The following is a 17,918-nucleotide window of genomic DNA, read 5'->3' as shown; positions in this document are numbered from 1 at the left end:
ATACTTAGAGGAGGTCTGCCTGGATTTACTGTCACATAACTTTTCATTTCTTTTTTTATGAATTGGAGCTTTACCTCAATTATGAGTGCCTAGTTCCTATGTGGCTCATGGTAAACTGGTGACGAAGCGAACACGGCCCCGGGAACCTGCCCTCTCTCGGGGTTCGGACGCCAGCCTGGGTTCCAGGGAACTCGTCACTTCCGCCCCCATCCCCGGGCCCGCCTACTTCCGCCTCACATAAACAAACGCTCGGCGCCTGCGTGAGGCGAGCCCATCGTAGCCAATGAGGTGCCAGGAACAAAAAGCAGTGACCAATGAGATCCTGGGAGGTCTGGGCGGTCGACCAATTGCGAGGCCTCGCACCCGGATATGATTGCCGGTTCTGAAATCAAGCTCTGAGAAGGAGCGGCGCTCCGCATGTGGTAGGGGTTGTGGGCGCGGAGTCCAAGGCGGCGCGTTACGTTCAGCGTCTCGCGCGTGCGATTCACATGTAAGGGTCCTTCCTTTGGGTTTTGAATGGGGAAGAAATCAACGTGGCTGCTTGTCTGTGGAAAGGAAGCCCACTGAAGTGTCCCGGAGCGGAGCCAGCGTGGGGGAAAGCCCCTCCGTTGGTACCTCCCTTACACCGGGTGGGACAGTCTGGAAGACGCAGCTGCGGAGTGGAAGTATGAATCTCTTACCTAAGAGCTCCAAGGAGTTTGGCTCCGTTGACTATTGGGAGAAGTTCTTCCAGCAGCGCGGAAAGAAAGCTTTCGAGTGGTATGGAACTTACCTGGAACTGTGCGGGGTGCTGCACAAATACATGAAGCCCCGGGAAAAGGTAAGCGCGGCCTGGCCGCTGAGAGAGAGAGAGAGAGAGAGAGGGAGGGAGGGAGGGGGAGAGGGAGAGAGGATGAATGAGAATGAATGTGTATGTGCGCGTGTGTTCGTTCGGGAACGTGGGAACTGCCTTCCAGGTTATCCTGCTCACGGTAAACAGGGACAGGCGTGGGAGCCCTAATTGGGCCCATAATTTCAGGATTTCATGCATCATTCTGGCTGAAAGGCAGTTAAAAATATTCTTTTAAAGATTTGAGATAAAAGACTTCCCGCCCCAGCTCATTCTTCGATGAATAACCCCACTGGAAGAGTCACTTCTTTTAGTAACTCCACCTAGATATGGCCTCCTGGAGAATAAAGTGTGGGTTTCTGTCACAGCATCTTCGTGGAGAAGGCACTAGCCCTGTTTCACTAATACACAAGTCTGTTATCCAGTAATTGTAGCGGGGCCCACTGAATTTCAGGCAGCGTGCTCAGCCCTTACGCTAACAGAGCACTAAGATAGAATGCCCTGGGCACAATCCCGAAGAGAAAAGTGGTAAGTACAGTAAGAGGAGTTTTGACAGAGGCGGGCTTGTACTGACTGGAGGTAGGGAAGGGAGGAGGGTAGAGAGCATTAAGGAAGTTTTAAGCACCAAGCCTTGTGCTGTGTGTGCGTGCGTGTGTGTGTATGATAGTTGAATTCTCATAATAAACTCTGTGAGGTGCGTGGTGTACACACATTATACAGATGGATAAATGAGGCTCTGAGATCCTAAGATCTTACATGTAGTAAGTGGCCACAGGGAAGTTTAAACTCTGGCCCATCAAGCTCCAAAGTTCAGGCACTTCTCATTGTGTATTTCATGCTTTTCCAGTGATGGTGACATCCGGGCAGAATTTTGAAGGATTGATGGGAGGTTGCTGCACAGAGCAGGAGGCAACAACTTGTGTATTTAAGTTCAGCTTCAGAAAATACCAGGATATCATGAGGAGGAGCCAAAGGCATGAGTGGAACAGGATGATGCCAGAACTAGGTTTTCAGCAGTGAAACAGTTAGGAGATTTCAACTGTAACTAATTATTGCATTTGGATTCTGTGACTTCCTACCAGTTCTTGAGTAAAAAATGCCTGATTCAGAGAAAAGCACAACCATGATCAGTTTGTTTCTGTAATACGGAAAGCCCATTGTCACATAACCTGCATGGCTGTCGCTGAATGTGATTTTCACTAGTGAGTCCTCCAATCAGAGGTGTTTTAAGATGGAGCCTAGAACCAGCTCTGTAACGGTGCTCTCTTCTGTGACAACAGCGTCTTCCCCTTCTGAAAACATGCAGCGGCCAAGGTGAGACTTGATTCCTCAACACATGCGAAGCTCATTCCTTTGCCTTAGTCACCTCCATCCTCTCGGTTTCCCCCCAGGTGCTGGCGATTGGGTGTGGTAACTCAGAGCTCAGCGAGCAGCTGTACGATGTGGGCTATCAGGATATTGTGAACATTGACATCAGTGAGGTTGTCATCAAGCAAATGAAGGAACGCAATGCCAGCCGGCGGCCCCAGATGAGCTTCTTGAAGATGGACATGACACAGATGGAGTTTCCGGATGCCTCTTTCCAGGTGGTGCTGGACAAGGGCACCCTGGATGCTGTCCTGACAGATGAGGAGGAGAAGACCCTGCAGCAGGTGGACAGGATGCTGGCTGAGGTTGGCCGTGTCCTGCAGGTGGGCGGTCGCTACCTCTGCATCTCCCTGGCTCAGGCTCACGTCCTGAAGAAAGCAGTGGGTCACTTCTCCAGGGAGGGGTGGATGGTCAGGGTGCATCAGGTGGCCAGCAGCCAGGACCAGGTGTTGGAAGCAGAGCCTCGGTTTCCCCTGCCTGTCTTTGCCTTCATCATGACCAAGTTCAGGCCAATCCCTGGCTCTGCCCTTCAGATCCTCGAGCTGTGTGCTCAGGAGCAGGGCAAGCCTGTGCGGCTGGAGAGTGCTGAGCGGCTGGCCGAGGCGGTGCGGGAGCGTCAGCAGTATGCCTGGCTGTGTAGCCAGCTGTACCGCAAGGCCGGGCTGGGGAATGTGTCCCTGGACTTGTGCAATGGGGACACGGGGGAGCCACGCTACACCCTCCACGTGGTGGACAGCCCCACTGTGAAACCATCGCGGGACAATCATTTTGCCATTTTCATCAGTGAGTTGGGATTGGTCCCTCTCTTCCCTGGAAGGGCTGGGCTGGGGCGTTGGTGGATGGGTATGCCTTGGCTGGTTTCATCTTGCAGGGATGGTCCTTTCAGAGGTTAGACTAGCCAAGGCATGAGGGAAAAACAATAGCAGCTCTCCAGCTACCTTAGATTTGAAGCTTATTTCTTCTCATCTTCCATCGCAAAGCCTTGGTGAAGTGGGAGAATGGGGTTGGTAGGAAGGAGAGAAGTAATACAGATGCATTTAGGCACGTCACACACTGTAGAGATGGTAGTTACTTTGTAATGTCGAGTGGTGGGAGCTGTCCAGTCTCAGGTCTGTAGCCTTTAAGCTGTGGGACCTGGGGAAATTGCTGTGTTTCTCTGCTGAATTAGAGAGACAGTACAGAGCAGTGGCTAAAAAAGGTCAGCTCTGGAACCAGATGATTTGGGTTCCAGTTCTGTCCCAGTCACATCTTGGTGATGTGACATTGGACATGTTATTTGTTTTCTGAGACTCAGTTTCCTCATTCATAAGTGACATCATAACTACCTTGTTTAGTTGTGAGAAGTGTCAAAGCTCTTAGGAAGGTGCCTGGCACATGATAGCTGTTCTATGGACACTAGTGTTATTATTGAAAGGGGTAAACGATAACAGATTTACTAGTGCATTAATAATGATAAAAAAAAAGAGAATATGAGAGAATGCTTTCAAAAATAGAATATTTTAGATAAATGCAAGGTGTCGATATGGTCATGCTGGCCACTTATTTCCAGATGACTGCGCCATTTTTCCAAGTATTCCATCATCCTACCTGCACCTGTGGGAGCAAACATGTGCCCTGGACGTGAGCATGGAGTCTGGGGCTGGACTGCCTGGGTTTGAGTTCCACCTTTGCCATTTATTAGCTCTGTGACCTTGGGCAAATAATGTAACTTCGGTCTCAGTTTCCTCATTTATACAATGGGACTAATAATACTACCTGCATCCCGGGCTATTGTGAAGATTCTATGTGTTTCTATTTGTTAACTGTTTGGAATAATGCCTGGTATGTAGTAAGTGTTGGCAGTATTGCTATTTTTTCCCTTGCACACGTGCTCACACTTCTTATTCCCCCTTGGTCCTGCCTCATGTCTGATGGCAGCTTTTCTCTGGGCCTTGTGCTCCAGGGACTCGTAGCCCCCCAGTGGGTCACAGTTGGAAGGGATTCTGGGCCTGGGCAGGGCCTGGCTCTCTGCCATGTGGTCATATCGGGAGTGGGCTTGAACACTCTTCCCGGGACTCCCTGTCACCAGGCGCCTGTTTCCAGTCCCCCAGGGTCGGGAGACCGAGTGGCTCTTTGGCATGGAGGAGGGCCGGAAGCAGCTGGCGGCCAGCGCTGGCTTCAGGAGGCTGATCACAGTGGCCCTGCACCGAGGTCAGCAGTACGAAGGCATGGACAGCATCCAGGCCGAGCTATCGGCCAGAGTTATGGAGTTGGCCCCGGCCGGGATGCCCGCCCAGCAGCAGGTAAGGAAGCTCGGGCAGCAGCTTTCACAGGTCTCTGGAGAAGTCACACTAGCAGCCGGGAAGGCAGAGGGTGTCCTGAAAGAAGCTAGGGCAGGGCCTGTGACCGTAGTCGGCTCCTGGAGGACATGTCAGCAGCTAAGAGCTGAGTGGGCATCAGTCACATTCCTTTGCCCCAGGCAGTGTGAGGAAGGCCAGCGGTTGCCGATATTGAGACCCACAGGCACAGGGTCTGGGGTTGGGGGGTCCTCTCGGACCCACAGAGATGGCACGAAGGAGATGCTCCAGCTCTTGCAGGCTCCAGCTCTTCATTCTGTGAATGACTTGGACTGTGTGTCTATTTCCTCACTTGTGCACAAGACTCTCTTGACCCTTTTGCTGCTTTTTTTTTTAATCTTTATTGTTGAAAGTATTAAATATGTTCCCTTTATTCCCCCAATGACTCCTTCTAGCCCACCCTGCCCCTTTTGCTTCTTAGAGCCATCGTTATCTGAGGGTAAATGGGTACTTTCAGGATATGAGCATTGCCGGCCTGGTGTTTTACTGGGAAGGAAACTGGAGGTTTTTTGCCAAAGTGGTGATAGGGACTTAACAGTTGACATGGTCTCTCTGATGCCGTCCTGGTCCCAAGGCAGGGTAATGGGCAGGTGACTTTATCCTTCTTGACAGAGGGGAAAGCCAAGGTACCTGGAGGCTGGGTGCTGTAGTAACAGACCTGAAAAAAGGAAAAGGCTCCCGATTCCCAGCCTGGATTCTGCCCACGAGGCTGACCTGTGCTTACGGAGGAATGCATTGAGTCTTCCTGGTAGACTTGGTCAGTGCCCATCAGAGAGACCCAGCTCCTGTGGGAGGTTCTTGGTGACCTTCTCTCATCAGTGCCTACGTCTCTGCAAAGTCAGGAATCCCTGGTGATTAGTAAATATTCATGTAGGTCTTTGAAAAACAACAGATGTAAAGACTGGAAGAGGAAAGAGAAAGGTTTAGAGGAGAAATGTATTTTTCTCTTAATTTTTTTCTCCTGTTTAGAATAATGGGAGAAAAGGATGAGGATGCCTAAGGGAAGGGAGACATCTCTTCATGTTTGGAGTGGGTGCTTTCCCCTGGATTTCGTTATCTCATCCCCTTCTTTCATAATTATGGTCTCTTCTCAAGGGTTCTCTCTGGCTTTGATTGTCCTGGATTGTTGAAAGTGCTTTTGAGGATTAATCTTGAGAAACTCCTATTTTTCTTTGGGGAGAACCAAATGCATTTTATAATGGTTTTGGGGGGATCAGTTAGTTTTCAGAAAGGTAAATTAAGCCTTAATGAGATCAAGTCAAAGGCCCCAGAGAGGAACTGGAACAGAAGGGCACACCTGCGGAGTTCTGCGGCCCAGAACCAAGGCCTGGATTCCTCAGATTTACACAGGGAAGGGGTTCTACTTTCTCACGTTTCTTAGCTGAGCTGGTGGTTTGACCACATCTTTGCTGTACCGTCAGGTGCCTTTCCTATCCGTGGGTGGGGACATCGGGGTCCGGACCATTCAGCACCAAGACCGCAGCCCCTTGAGTGGCGACTACGTCATTGAGGACGTGCAGGGGGATGACAAGTGCTACTTCCGGCGGCTCATCTTTCTCAGCAACAGGAACGTCGTGCAGTCAGAAGCCAGATTGCTGAAGGGTGTGTCTCACAAAGGTGAGGTGTCAGCGGCACATTGGGGGGACCCAAATGGACACGGCGTGGACTCTTGATTTCGGGTGGTCAGAAGGACCTGGGAGCCTGGCCGAGATGTAAGACAGACCTGGGTACCTGTGACCAGAGGCACATGGCCAAGTGGGTTTTCCTCTTAGACCACTTGGGCTCTTCGGGTGTGAGTGGCCATAAGCGGAATAGAGGTCTGTGTTCTGTTCTTGAGCCAAGCCTGGCTGTGAAATGATAAGGAGCAGGGCTAATGGATTACCAAGTAAACATGATCATCACTTTAATGCCTTTAGTTTAAAAGCCAATTGCTTTATAAGTTCCACATACTTCTGGGTACTAATTCAACAGGGTTTTGTGAGGTGAGCCATTTCTGCTGTCTGAGTGGTACAGTAGGAAGATGATAGGCATTGGAGACAGTCCCGGGTTCAAATCCAGGTACAGTAGAAAGGTGATAGGCATTGGAGACAAGCAGTCCCAAGTTCATATCCAGGCGGCACTGCCTACTGATTCTGGACCTAATTATTAACTTCAGATTCTCATGTGTTCTATCTGCCAGTAATTGGAATTAAAGGGCTGTTATAGGAGCTAAAAGAGTAAAAACCCTAGGATAGCAATTGGCATAGAGGAGGTAATTGTAAGTCCTTCCCTACAAGAATTTATGAAGATTCTGTTAGTAGCCTTATATTTTTCGTAGGAGAGGTACCAGGACTCCTAAGTTGAGTTTTCCCAGACTTTGGGGTATATCTTTACCACTTTCCTTTTCAGACTCTGACATGTAACCAGTTCAAATTCCTGCACATTTAATGCTTGGGTTTGTGAGTGAGATCCAGTCAGCTGCAGCCCACTGCCCCTGGTGCTTTGCTCTCTCAGGACCAGTGGCCTAAGCATAGGACTTCATTGTCTCTCTTCATTTAGCCCAGAAGAAGCGGAAAAAGGACAGGAAGAAGCAGTGGCCGTCCGGTACTCCAGAGGAGCCCCCTGCAGCTCCGGGGCAGTCCATTGATAAGAGCTACCTGTGCTGTGAACACCACAAAGCCATGATCGCCGGCCTGGCCTTGCTGAGAAACCCCGAGCTGCTCCTAGGTGAGGGTTGTCACTGCTTCCCACAGGGAGGAGCGTGGGAGATGACAGAGCTAATCAAAGGAGCTGCTTGTGAATAAGAGCAATGATCACAGACCGGCAAAAGCATAAGCATTCATATCTTTCTCATTCCCAACCTGCTTCTAAGTTAACGAACATCCAAATAACTTTTTCCTCACATTGAAGTTGTCATGTTGAAATGGCCATACATGTCGAAGTCTGAAGTTTTTTCCCCACTCATTTATTTAAAAATTAAGGTGTGAAGTACATCCAGGGAGATAGGTAAAGTACACAGATCTTCAGCTGTTCAGTCTGATGAATGCTCACATATTTATATACCCACGTAACCAGATGGAGCCTTCAAAAACCATGTCTCTGGGCCCTGGCTGGTATGGCTCCGTTGGTTGAGCATTGTCCCGTGCACCGAAAGGGCACTGGTTCGATTCTTGGTTGTTCAGGGCACATACCTGGGTTGCAGGCTCAATCCCCAGTAGGAGGTGTGCAGGGGGGCAGCTGATCAATGTTTCTGTCTTACATTGATGTTTCTCTCTCCCCTCCCCACCCCCCAATAAAAACACATTTAAAAAATAAAAATAAATAAAAACCATGTCTCCAGAGAAATGCCTTTGCACTTAAGGAGAATTTCTGGCTTTTCTGTGATGGCGTTATATGTTTCTAGCTTGAATTCCTCCTTAAAAACCCATATTACAGGTAGTGCAGTCAGCCTTCTCACTAATGACAGGTTTGGATCTGACCACAGTGGTGAACACCACATATTTCTGTCTGCGTTAGAGCTGTCCTCACTCACAGTCCCTGCGTGTGTCCTTTGGCCCATTGGGGCGTTGATCTATGTGGAATCCACTGCCTTTTGATCATGAACCAGGTGTTGGCCATTGTAGACCCCCATTTTGTAGAGGGGTCCAATAAGGCTTATGGTGGGGACTCTTGGTGACGAGTGCTTTGGGATTTTTAAGGGGCTACAGTAACACACTGGTCATCTTCTGGATTTGTAAAGGGAAGGATTGTGAGGCCAGGATTGAGTTTTCAGATGTCAAATTAACTCCTAAATTTTGGGATGAGACAGGGAGGCCAGACCCCTAAATCTGGTATCCCCTGGGCAGAGCCAACAATTTCACTCCCTCTTTTGCCCTCCTGAGGCTGGTACCAAACTTTCCAGTGAGCCGATGGTAAAATGATGCTTTCTTCCTATATTACAGAGACCCCGCTGGCTTTGTTGGTGGTAGGCCTGGGCGGGGGCAGCCTCCCCCTCTTTGTCCACGACCATTTCCCAAAGTCCCATATCGAGGCTGTGGAGATCGACCCGTCCATGTTGGAAGTGGCCACCCAGTGGTTTGGCTTCTCCCAGAGCGACCGGATGAAGGTCCACATTGCAGATGGCCTGGACTATATTACCAGCCTAGCGGGAAGAGAAGGTACTGCTACTGGGGAACTTGGGGGATGTCAAGGGAAGATTGATCCAAGGTTGTCAGGCCTATGAGGGCCTCTAGACTCCATCTCCGAGAGGGTGGCATCAGCACCATCCTAGTCTTTTTCCTGTTGATTTGTTGACCTTTTTTTCAGTAACTACAGAGTGCCAACCGTATGCTTAGTTCTGTGCTAGGGGCTTGGGTCTAGCACAGTGATGGCGAACCTTTTGAGCTCGGCGTGTCAGCATTTTGAAAAACCCTAAGTTAACTCTGGTGCCGTGTCACATATAGAAATTTTTTGATTTTTGCAACCATAGTAAAACAAAGACGTACATTTTTGATATTTATTTTATATATTTAAATGCCATTTAACAAAGAAAAATCAACCGAAAGAATAAGTTCGCGTGTCACCTCTGACACGCGTGTCATAGGTTCACCATCACTGGGTACTACGACCTGTTTCCTGACCTGATGGCGCTAACAGACAGTGGACTTTTCTTTTGACCCTGCAACATTAACACCTCCTCACCACCTTAAGAAACCTCCAGGATGTAGCTGGGTGAAGAAAGATAAAGAGCAGTTGAGGGGTGTGTTGGGAGGTGTTATTCCTAAAATCAGCTGGAAGTGAAGCCAGAAATAGAGCAAAACAGCATTCATGCCAACCACTGGTTCCAAATCTCGGACGTTTGGCCGTGTCTGCCCGTGTTGGTTGTCATAACCATAGGGTAGGGGTGCTTCTGGCATCTGGTGGGAGAGACCAAGGATGCTGCTGAACTTCCTACGATGCAGAGGACAGCCACCGACGACGGTGAATTGTCTGACCCCTAATGTCAGTAGTGCCGAGGCTGAAAAGCCCTGAGGCAGAAGCTGCTCAGTGGGGATCCCGACAACCCTTCAGCTGCTGGGTTTAAGGTTCTGTTTGTTCTAATATTTCATATCCCAGACTTAGGACAAAAGTCCTATTCATGTTCTGCAGGAGGTCCCTTGATTCTTCTGCAAGTTCATAGATAGGCTCCTGGTGACATGCTTTCTGGAGCCTGAGTCCCTTGGGGAAAAGTCAGGTTGGTTCAGTCCTAAGTGAACCTGGGCGACTCAGGCCCATATTTCCTGGTCTGCTCATTCCGTAACTGATGCCTGGTTCTCATTGGACCAGAATCTCTTCCAGTAAGGGTGTGGCAAACCAGAATGACATTTTGGTGCTGGGATGAGTGTATTTGGTGCTGAGATGGACAGATGCTGCCTTAGTTTAACTGCAAACTGACCATATTAAGAGTTTCACAGGTTCCCTCTCTGAGGCTAGAGTCATTCTGGGGGCTCAGGCCCAAGATAGCTAATAACATGTGAAGCATTTAAAACAGTACCAGGCATGTGGTAGGTCAGCCCTTAAAGGCTTAGATCCCTGCTTGTCCAGATCAATGATTCTCAGCTCTGAGTGCACTGATAATTACTTGGGGGAGCTGAAGAGAAATGCCAGGCCTCCCGGGAGGTTTTCAACTCAGCTGGTCAAGAAAGGAGCCCAGGTTCTGTAGGTATTTAGAAGCTTCCCATGGTGACTCGAATGTTCTGTCAGGATTGACAGCCACTGGGACAGAGAGACTCTTAACCAAGTAAGTACCCTGCAGAATGGGCTCCAGAATATGAGACCAGGCCCCGTCTTTAAGGTGGGCTACTCACAGCAGAACCTTGGTGACGATTCCTCTGGATAGTGATGTCAGTGGCACATCCTCCCTGTTGTCCTTCTGGCTCAGCCACCTGCGCCCACTACAGGTCACAGGAGAGATGCAGTGTAGGAATGTAAATGGCCTTATTTTATCCAACAAAGACACAAAGTTTGCTTCTCTTTCCCAGCACGGCCTCAGTATGATGTGATAATGTTTGACGTGGACAGTAAGGACCCAACACTGGGAATGAGCTGTCCGCCCCCAGCATTTGTGGACCAGCCCTTCCTGCAGAAGGTCAAGAGCATCTTGACTCCTGAAGGTATGAGAACGAAAGGTCAGGAAGGGGGGAGGGATGGGTCCTTCAAAAATATATTTTTTATAATGAAAAATGTGCATATCATAAATGTGTAACTTGATCGATTTCCTTCCTTTGAACAACCACTTACCAGCACTGAACACACAGCATTTCCAGTGCCCCCGATGTCCACCTCTCACCTCCTCTTTGGGATCACCACTCTCCCAACTTCTACCAGCACGCCTTAGTCTTCCCCATTTTTGTTCTATATAAATGCAATAATCATACAGATTGTAGTCTTTACGTTTCTGTTTTCTTTCACTCAACGTGATGCTTGTGAGATTCATCCATAGGATTGCGTTTCCATTGTTCCTTTCGTTGCTGTGTAGCGTCACTGTGTGGCTGTAGCGCTCAGGCTCCCCCTCTGCTCTTGGTAGTTGGGCTGCTTTGCTGTTGGGTGCTTCTGTAAGTAGTGCTGCCATTAACGTTCGAACGATGCCTTTTGGTGAAACGTGGGCGGGTCTGTTGGGCATAGACTAGTACGTAGGGCTGTAATCGCTGGATGGTAGGTGAAGCGTATGCTCAGCTTTCGCAGATGCTGCCGCCGGTTTTACAAAGTGGTTGTAGTCATTCCCACTCCCACCACCACGGCAACGCTAGCTCCCAGTCACATTCCTCCCACGTGCCCCAGACTAGGCAGTATCTTATCTCATCGTCGTCGCAGCCCATTTCAGATGAGGAAACCGAGGTAAAGAGACCTGCCAAGGTGGCCAGGGTAACAGCTGGGACTCCAGCCCAGGTCCTGGCGAAAGCTGGGGCTCTGAGTCATGTGTCTGCGGCCCCCACGTTTTGATTTGGTGTATGGTGCTGTGGTGAACAGAGTTGACTTAGAACCTTAGCTGTTGTAAGGTGACCTTGGCCATCCCTGGCTAGTTAGTACTGCATGGTGTTTGTCAAGAACATGACATCCCTGCGGAGTTGGTACATTCTTTCTTGGGGGTGTTAGTTACTTCTTTCTCAAAGTGATTCTTTGGGAAACTGAGACATGAAGAATGGTGAAACCATTGGTTAGCAGCATAGGAGAGCAAGAAAGTGGGCTGACGTTTCCTCTGGTTTGCATATTTCCCATGCTTTCCTCATTCTGCCTTCTGTGTGCGTATGTTCTCTGCAAGCTGGCTGTCGCTGTTGGTGCTGTCTTAGTCCCCCCCAACCTCCCCAGGGCAGAAATGGTATTTTCCTCAGAGCTGTACCTTGTCTCCATGTGTCACCAGATGTGCGGTCATTCTGACTCTTTCCTTCCCACCCTACAGGTGTCTTTATCCTCAACCTTGTGTGCCGAGACTTGGGGCTAAAGGACTCAGTGCTGGGTGGGCTCAAGGCGGTGTTCCCCCTCCTGTATGTCCGGCGCATCGAGGGGGAAGTGAACGAGATTCTGTTCTGTCAGCTGCACCCCGAGCGGAAACTTGCCACACCAGAGCTCTTGGACATGGCCCAGGCCTTGGAGCAGACCCTGCGGAAGCCAGGGAGGGGTTGGGATGGCACGTATGTCCTGTCTGATATGCTCAAGACTGTGAAGATTGTGTGATCGCTGGCCTCTCAGCCTCCTGCCTGCCTGACCCTGGGCTCCTGGCCTGCCAGAGATCGACGAAATAGAACCCACAATACTTTTTAAGCCTCGTATTTTTCTTGGTTTCATACTCAGCTGCATGGGACCTTCGGCCTGGTGACGTTGTCTGGAGAGCTGGGGAAATAAAAGCATTCTTCCTGTGCTGTCCTCTTCAGTAACACTGGTTGGTTGCCTTTGCTTCCAATACCGTGCCCTTGGGTAGAATTCAGTGTTGGAGACCCCACCAGTCGCTGATGCCTTAACGAGTGAGCAAGCTCCTTAGGAAAAGGGTCTTTTTTCAAGAAGCTGTTACACCTAAACTGTATTTCCTGCTTCTTTCTCTTTGCCTATTTTTTTCTCTCTTCACCCAATACTCTATCCAGTCCTCTCATTCCCTACCATCCTTTTGTCCTTTTGGGTATGGAGAGAACGATTTTCTCTAGGGAAGGAGGTCCCTGATGATGGAGCACAGTATGGACAGTCCGCTGTGATTGCTGGTTTGCCTTTGCTCGATCCTTCTGTCGGTTTGGTAGGAATGATCTCAACTCTGTGCCAGCACACTGTGAACAGAGTGGGTTCCCCATAAGCACCCTTCTCAGGTCTGATAACTTGCTAGAGCAGCTCACAGAACTCAGGGAAAAAAACAGTTTACCCAGATCACCAGTTTATTATAAAAGGACACAACTCAGGAACAGCCAGATGACAGAGATGCCCAGGGCTAGGTGTGCATAAGGGCTGGGAACTTCCTGCCCTCTGTGGGCACACCACCCTCCCAGCACCTTGTGTCCACCCACCCGAAAGCTCTCAGAACCCTGTACTCCTGAAATTCTTATGGAGGCTGCACAGTGTAGGCATGATGGATTAATAACTCAATTTCCAGCCCTTCCCTTTCCCAGAGGGTGGGGCCTGGGGCTGAAGGCTCCCAGCGTGTAACCATGGCTTGGCCTTTCTGGGTACTCGCTCCCATCCGGGACCCCACCAAGGACCTCATCAGAGCAAAGGATGCTCTTCTCACCCAAGAATCAGAGAAGTTTAGGAGCTCTGGGTCAGGAACTGGGGTCAGAGACGAATGTGCACGTTTTATTCACGCACCTATCTACCCACACGCACCCCAGCTCCTTGCCGTCTGGGTGGAGGACGGTAGGTGAGGGGTCAGCTAGCTGCACTGGTGACTTCCTCTATGGAGCACGCAGCCCCGCTCCCACTGTAACGGCCTCGGTATACCTCTGAGGACTGTAGCCCAGTAAACCCTAGGTCATCCAGTTTCCGTCCTGGGCCTTGTCTTGCCATTTGGTTTCTATAAATTTGCTAACAGCTAACTGCTGATAAGTAGAATTCTCACATTGGGTTTTTCTTTTTTATATTCAATAGGATTTTTTTTTTTTTTTAAAGATTGCTCTGTGCCAGACTCCATGCTCCGTGCTGAGAATAGAAAGAGGAAAGGGCCAGGCCCCCTGATGTTACTGCCGAGCTTGGGAGGCGAATTGCAGCACATGGATGAGTTACGGAACCACATGTGCTGAGAGTGAGGAACGGATGCGGGGTCAGGCGTTTGCTAAGTCATCTCAGCTCCTCCTTAGAACAGACAGGAAGGTGGCCAGTCTCAGTAAAACCTGCCCCCTCACAGTGATTGAAGGCCTGGACGCAGGTTGTTTTTCTAGCTCGGGTCTGAGCTGGTTCTCATGCTTCCCAGTAGAGGGCACTAGAAACCACGTTTAAGTTCTGGGGCATCTGGAAAATTCCCGATGGGAAAGGGTCTTCTTTCAAAAGGCTGTTTCACCTGAACTGTATTTCCTGCTTTTTTCTCTTTGCCTATTTTTCTCCCTCTTCACTCAATAGTCTACCCAGTCCTCTCATTCCCTGCCACCCTTTTGTCCTTCCCATGGGTGTGGGAAGAACGATTTTCTCTAGGGAAGGAGGTCCCCGATGCTGGAGGCACAGACCCTTTTGCCCCACGTCCCTCATTTTAGAAACAATGGCAGGAAATAAAGCAATGAGATAATGCTCATGGGATTTGAAGGAGCTTTAATCTAGGAAGCATATAAGAAATAAAAATGTAACACATGTGCCTCTGGGCCTGGGGTGGCAGGTCAAGCTTTCTGTAAAGATCTAAGTCATTTCTAGCATTGTAAACAGTCGTCACAGGAAAGGTTGGCAAAAATGATTTTTCATCGAAATAATGGATACACACACTCATACACATATTAGTAATGCAAGCCTGCCTGTAGTTGGGTTGAAAAGTAGCACCTCCACCCCAAAGAAATATCTATGTCTTAACCCCTGGAATCTGTAAATGTGACTTTACTTGGGGGGGAAAAAAAGGATCTTTGCAGGTGTAATTAAGTTAAGGAGCCCAAGATAAAATCATCCTGGATTAAGGCAGCCCTAAATCCAAAGACAGGACCTTGACCGAAGATTCCTGGCCTTCATCATTGCGAGAGAAGCAATTTCTGTTGCCATAAGCCACCTTATTTACAGTAATATTTGTTTCAGTAGCTCCAGGAAATGCACACACAGCCTTAAAGGTGCTCAGTCCACAGAGCCAGAGATGGGATGGCCTCTGGGCCACATGCCCCCTCCAGATACCTTTAGTTCAGCCAGAAACACGGGGCAGTGCTCAGTGGAAGGTTAATTTTGCCCTGCTACCTAGGAAGAATTCTGGGTGCTCCACCCAGTGCCCCAGGAACCATGTGGTTGTCCTCTCAGGATGAAAGAACTGTCCTGACTGTGGGAGGCCTTGGGATAACTTCCCCTAAAACTTACAGCCCCGCCCTGAGTACGGGAGGGGACCTCGGCCTGCAAACCCAGGTGACTTGATCTGTCTGGACTCCTACCTGCGTGTCTTCCGCTCATTGTTGACCAGGAAGTTCCCTTCGGGCAGCGAGCTGGTCAGTCACAGGCTCTCCCCATTGGCCTCCTCTCTCAGGGCTCTTTGACCTTTATTGCCCGACGTCCAATGTCTTGAAAACCATAGTTTGGTCTGCTTTGTCTTGGATTTCAGTTGTTCCAAGTGAGAAAAGAAAATCTGGTCCCTGTTACTTCGTTTTGTTGAAAATGGAAACCAGGGCACATATTCTAATCTTAATAACCTCATTTTCCCATGAGTATTTTTTAGTCCTATTTTTATTCACATGAGAAAACCTGGGTTTAGTTCTAAGCTAATTAAAGGTAAACCCAGGGTTTAATTCCGGGTGTGTTTCCTTCCCAAGCTTGAGTTCTTGAGTTTGCTGTGCTAGGCTCAGGGCGCCGGAAGGTGCCCAGGGCTGGGTTACAGGCAGCTTCAGTGATGTGTGAGCTTAGTTAAGTCATGTGATTGTTCTCTGCCAGGGAACTCAAGGGAACCTTTCGTTGCTACTCTTTGTAAAGGCTGTGACTGACTTCTCTTCCTGTGGGCACATATCTTCAGCCTGGCTTCCCGTCTCCTTTTGTAGATGTTTACATCAGCTTCTATCCAATTAACTTATTTTCCTTTAAAACTTCCTTCTTTTCCAAGTGCTTCGTATTGTACCTGGCACAGAAAAGGCCCTTTAAAAAATTTAATTCATTAAATTGATTGGGGCGACATTGGTCAACATGAACATATAGGTTTCACGTGTGGGTTTCTATGTTACAAGATCTGTATATTGCACCGTGTGCCCACCACCCAAAGTCAAATCTCCTGTCATCTTATATTAGGACCCTCGTCTTCCCCTACGCCCTCAAAAGGCCCCTAGTACATGATTATTGAATGAATGAATGAATGCGTGCATGGTTGGCTGAAGAGAAGGGCGCAGTCTCCAACCCTCACAGCATGAGGCTCCCAGGACTCCTCAGTTCATGGACACCCATGAAATCACATGAACCTCAGCAACCAGTGACTGGCCCCACTGGCTTATAGAACCCTTAGATCTCTTGAAACTCCTTTCCCCTCCCTGTAACAGTATTTCTGAATTGTTAAGATTTCATGAAGCAGTAACTAACAAATACTTGGAACTACTGGAAAAAAGGCACTAACGGTGGTTACACAAATAGAAGGTGCTAATTTTTGTTCCCTCAAGTCAGAAACCGAAGTCTGAAGTTCTGATTGTACTGGTTTGGGGCTATAAATGTCACCTGTTAAGAAGAAAGCCATGACATTCACAAAAGGACACTTTTCCCAAGATACTCTCGGCTTCAATAGCTCCTGCTGATCCGTCAATGTGATGACTCAAGGCCCCTTCCATTACCATGCTCAGCCATTACCAGAGACGGAGCACTTTCCTCCTACAGTCCTCTTGCTGCCCAGTGAGCTGTGGAACAAGGAGGGGCCAGAATACCACCCCACCACCATGTGTCTGTGTCCTTCAGGCATGGTGACACCCCATCCATCGCTGATTCCACAGGTTGGCTAATATTAGAGGATTTTCAGGGCCTTTGGGAATTCAGTTAAATTTAGCTGCTGTTTATGGAGCATATGCCAGGCCCAGTTCTCATAGGTGGTCTTTGGCTTTCTGTTTGGGGCCCCCAATATTTCCCTCTATATCCTGATTGTTAACTGAACATGACAGCATGGTTGAATAGTATGGACCTGGAAGAGACTATATATTTTTAGTGGCTATAAGGATCATTTCATCTCAATATGAAAAGGTAATTTCTCAACTTATTTCTCACATCACTTCTTTATGACAATCAACTATACCAGGTACAGAAACTATCGAAGAAACAGCCCCTAATCCCAAGAAGCTGATGTAAACATCTACATGTGATCCATTGTGATTATGACCGGAAGTTCCAACAATGAAAGCCTTCCTCAATTAGACTAGATTACAAATTAAAGTCTGGGCTTTCCTGTCCCTGGATGTTTCAGGCAGGTGCTGGATATAATGCAGCAAAGCCGACTCAGATTTCTAGCTAACGTAGTTAGGTGAACGGCAGGGCATTTCTCCAAAACAGGATGCTGCAGGTGGAGGCAATGCCCTGGTTCTGCCACTCACTAGCCGCCCGGACTTGACAAAGTGACTTGTCTTGTTACTTCTCTTCATCTATAAAATGAAATTGTGACCGCTAGATGGAATGGTATGTTGAAAACACTCCATGCTTCAAGGCTAATGATAATAACAATCCAAGGAAATCATTCTTTTGGGTGTTAAAATGTATGTTTTACTTCTCCCAAGAAATACAGTGTTTTAGCATAGTAAAACTTCGTGCATCTTCAGAAGGTCTGGAATCCTGTATGTGTGTAGTGGTGCTGGCTTGTGCTTGCATGAGGAAGCAGAGGAAGGATAGACAACAGCCTGTTAGAAGCCGTTACCTGGGGATGCAGATGTGGGTAGGGAGGATGGGGAAGGGCACACGATTTTTAAATGGGTATCCTTTTATTTTTTAATTTTGAACCATGGCTGTATTACCTATTTTAAATCATTAAATTAAAAAAATATAAAGTCCTGTGGTGACTTTAATGGTATGAATTTCAGACACATGCCCAATAGGTTCCATCAAAAGTCTAGAGGTTTTTTTACCTTCTTGTCGTTGCATAAACCACCTCTTCTGGAATTTTCCTCTTAACCTGTTCCCTTCCAGATCCCCACTCCAGCTCCATTCCCCACCCCAAACCCTGGTTCACTCTCCCTCTCTCCCTCCTTCCTTCCTTCTCTTCCACTTTCTTTCTCTCTCTTTCCTTCTCTCTTTCTTTCTCTCCCCCCTCTCCTCTCTCTCTTCCTCCCTCCCTCCATTTA

General features: G+C 48.6%; 1 protein-coding gene across 2 annotated transcripts; it reads left to right on the top strand.

The window, feature by feature from the left end:
- The first annotated feature begins 368 nt into the window (after positions 1 to 368).
- Positions 369 to 12,404, top strand: METTL13 (methyltransferase 13, eEF1A N-terminus and K55). Of its 2 annotated transcripts, none has more exons than XM_059674114.1 (8): positions 369 to 820; positions 2,221 to 2,980; positions 4,280 to 4,479; positions 5,955 to 6,150; positions 7,072 to 7,239; positions 8,454 to 8,669; positions 10,512 to 10,643; positions 10,774 to 11,046. In XM_059674114.1, exons 1-8 carry the CDS (start codon positions 668 to 670, stop codon positions 10,890 to 10,892), a joined length of 1,944 nt encoding a protein of 647 aa, XP_059530097.1. In that variant the 5' UTR covers positions 369 to 667; the 3' UTR covers positions 10,893 to 11,046. The 2 variants fall into 2 exon arrangements, with proteins under 2 accessions (XP_059530097.1, XP_059530096.1); XM_059674113.1 differs by lacking the exon at positions 10,774 to 11,046 and adding an exon at positions 11,930 to 12,404 and having other exon boundaries at positions 371 to 820.
- Positions 12,405 to 17,918: the final 5,514 nt, after the last annotated feature.

The sequence above is a fragment of the Myotis daubentonii genome, chromosome 18 (assembly GCF_963259705.1).
Source record: "Myotis daubentonii chromosome 18, mMyoDau2.1, whole genome shotgun sequence".
In the NCBI taxonomy this organism is placed as follows: Eukaryota; Metazoa; Chordata; class Mammalia; order Chiroptera; family Vespertilionidae; genus Myotis; species Myotis daubentonii.
Note: the sequence above shows the minus strand (reverse complement) of the source record. Positions and strands in the feature narration are given on the sequence as shown.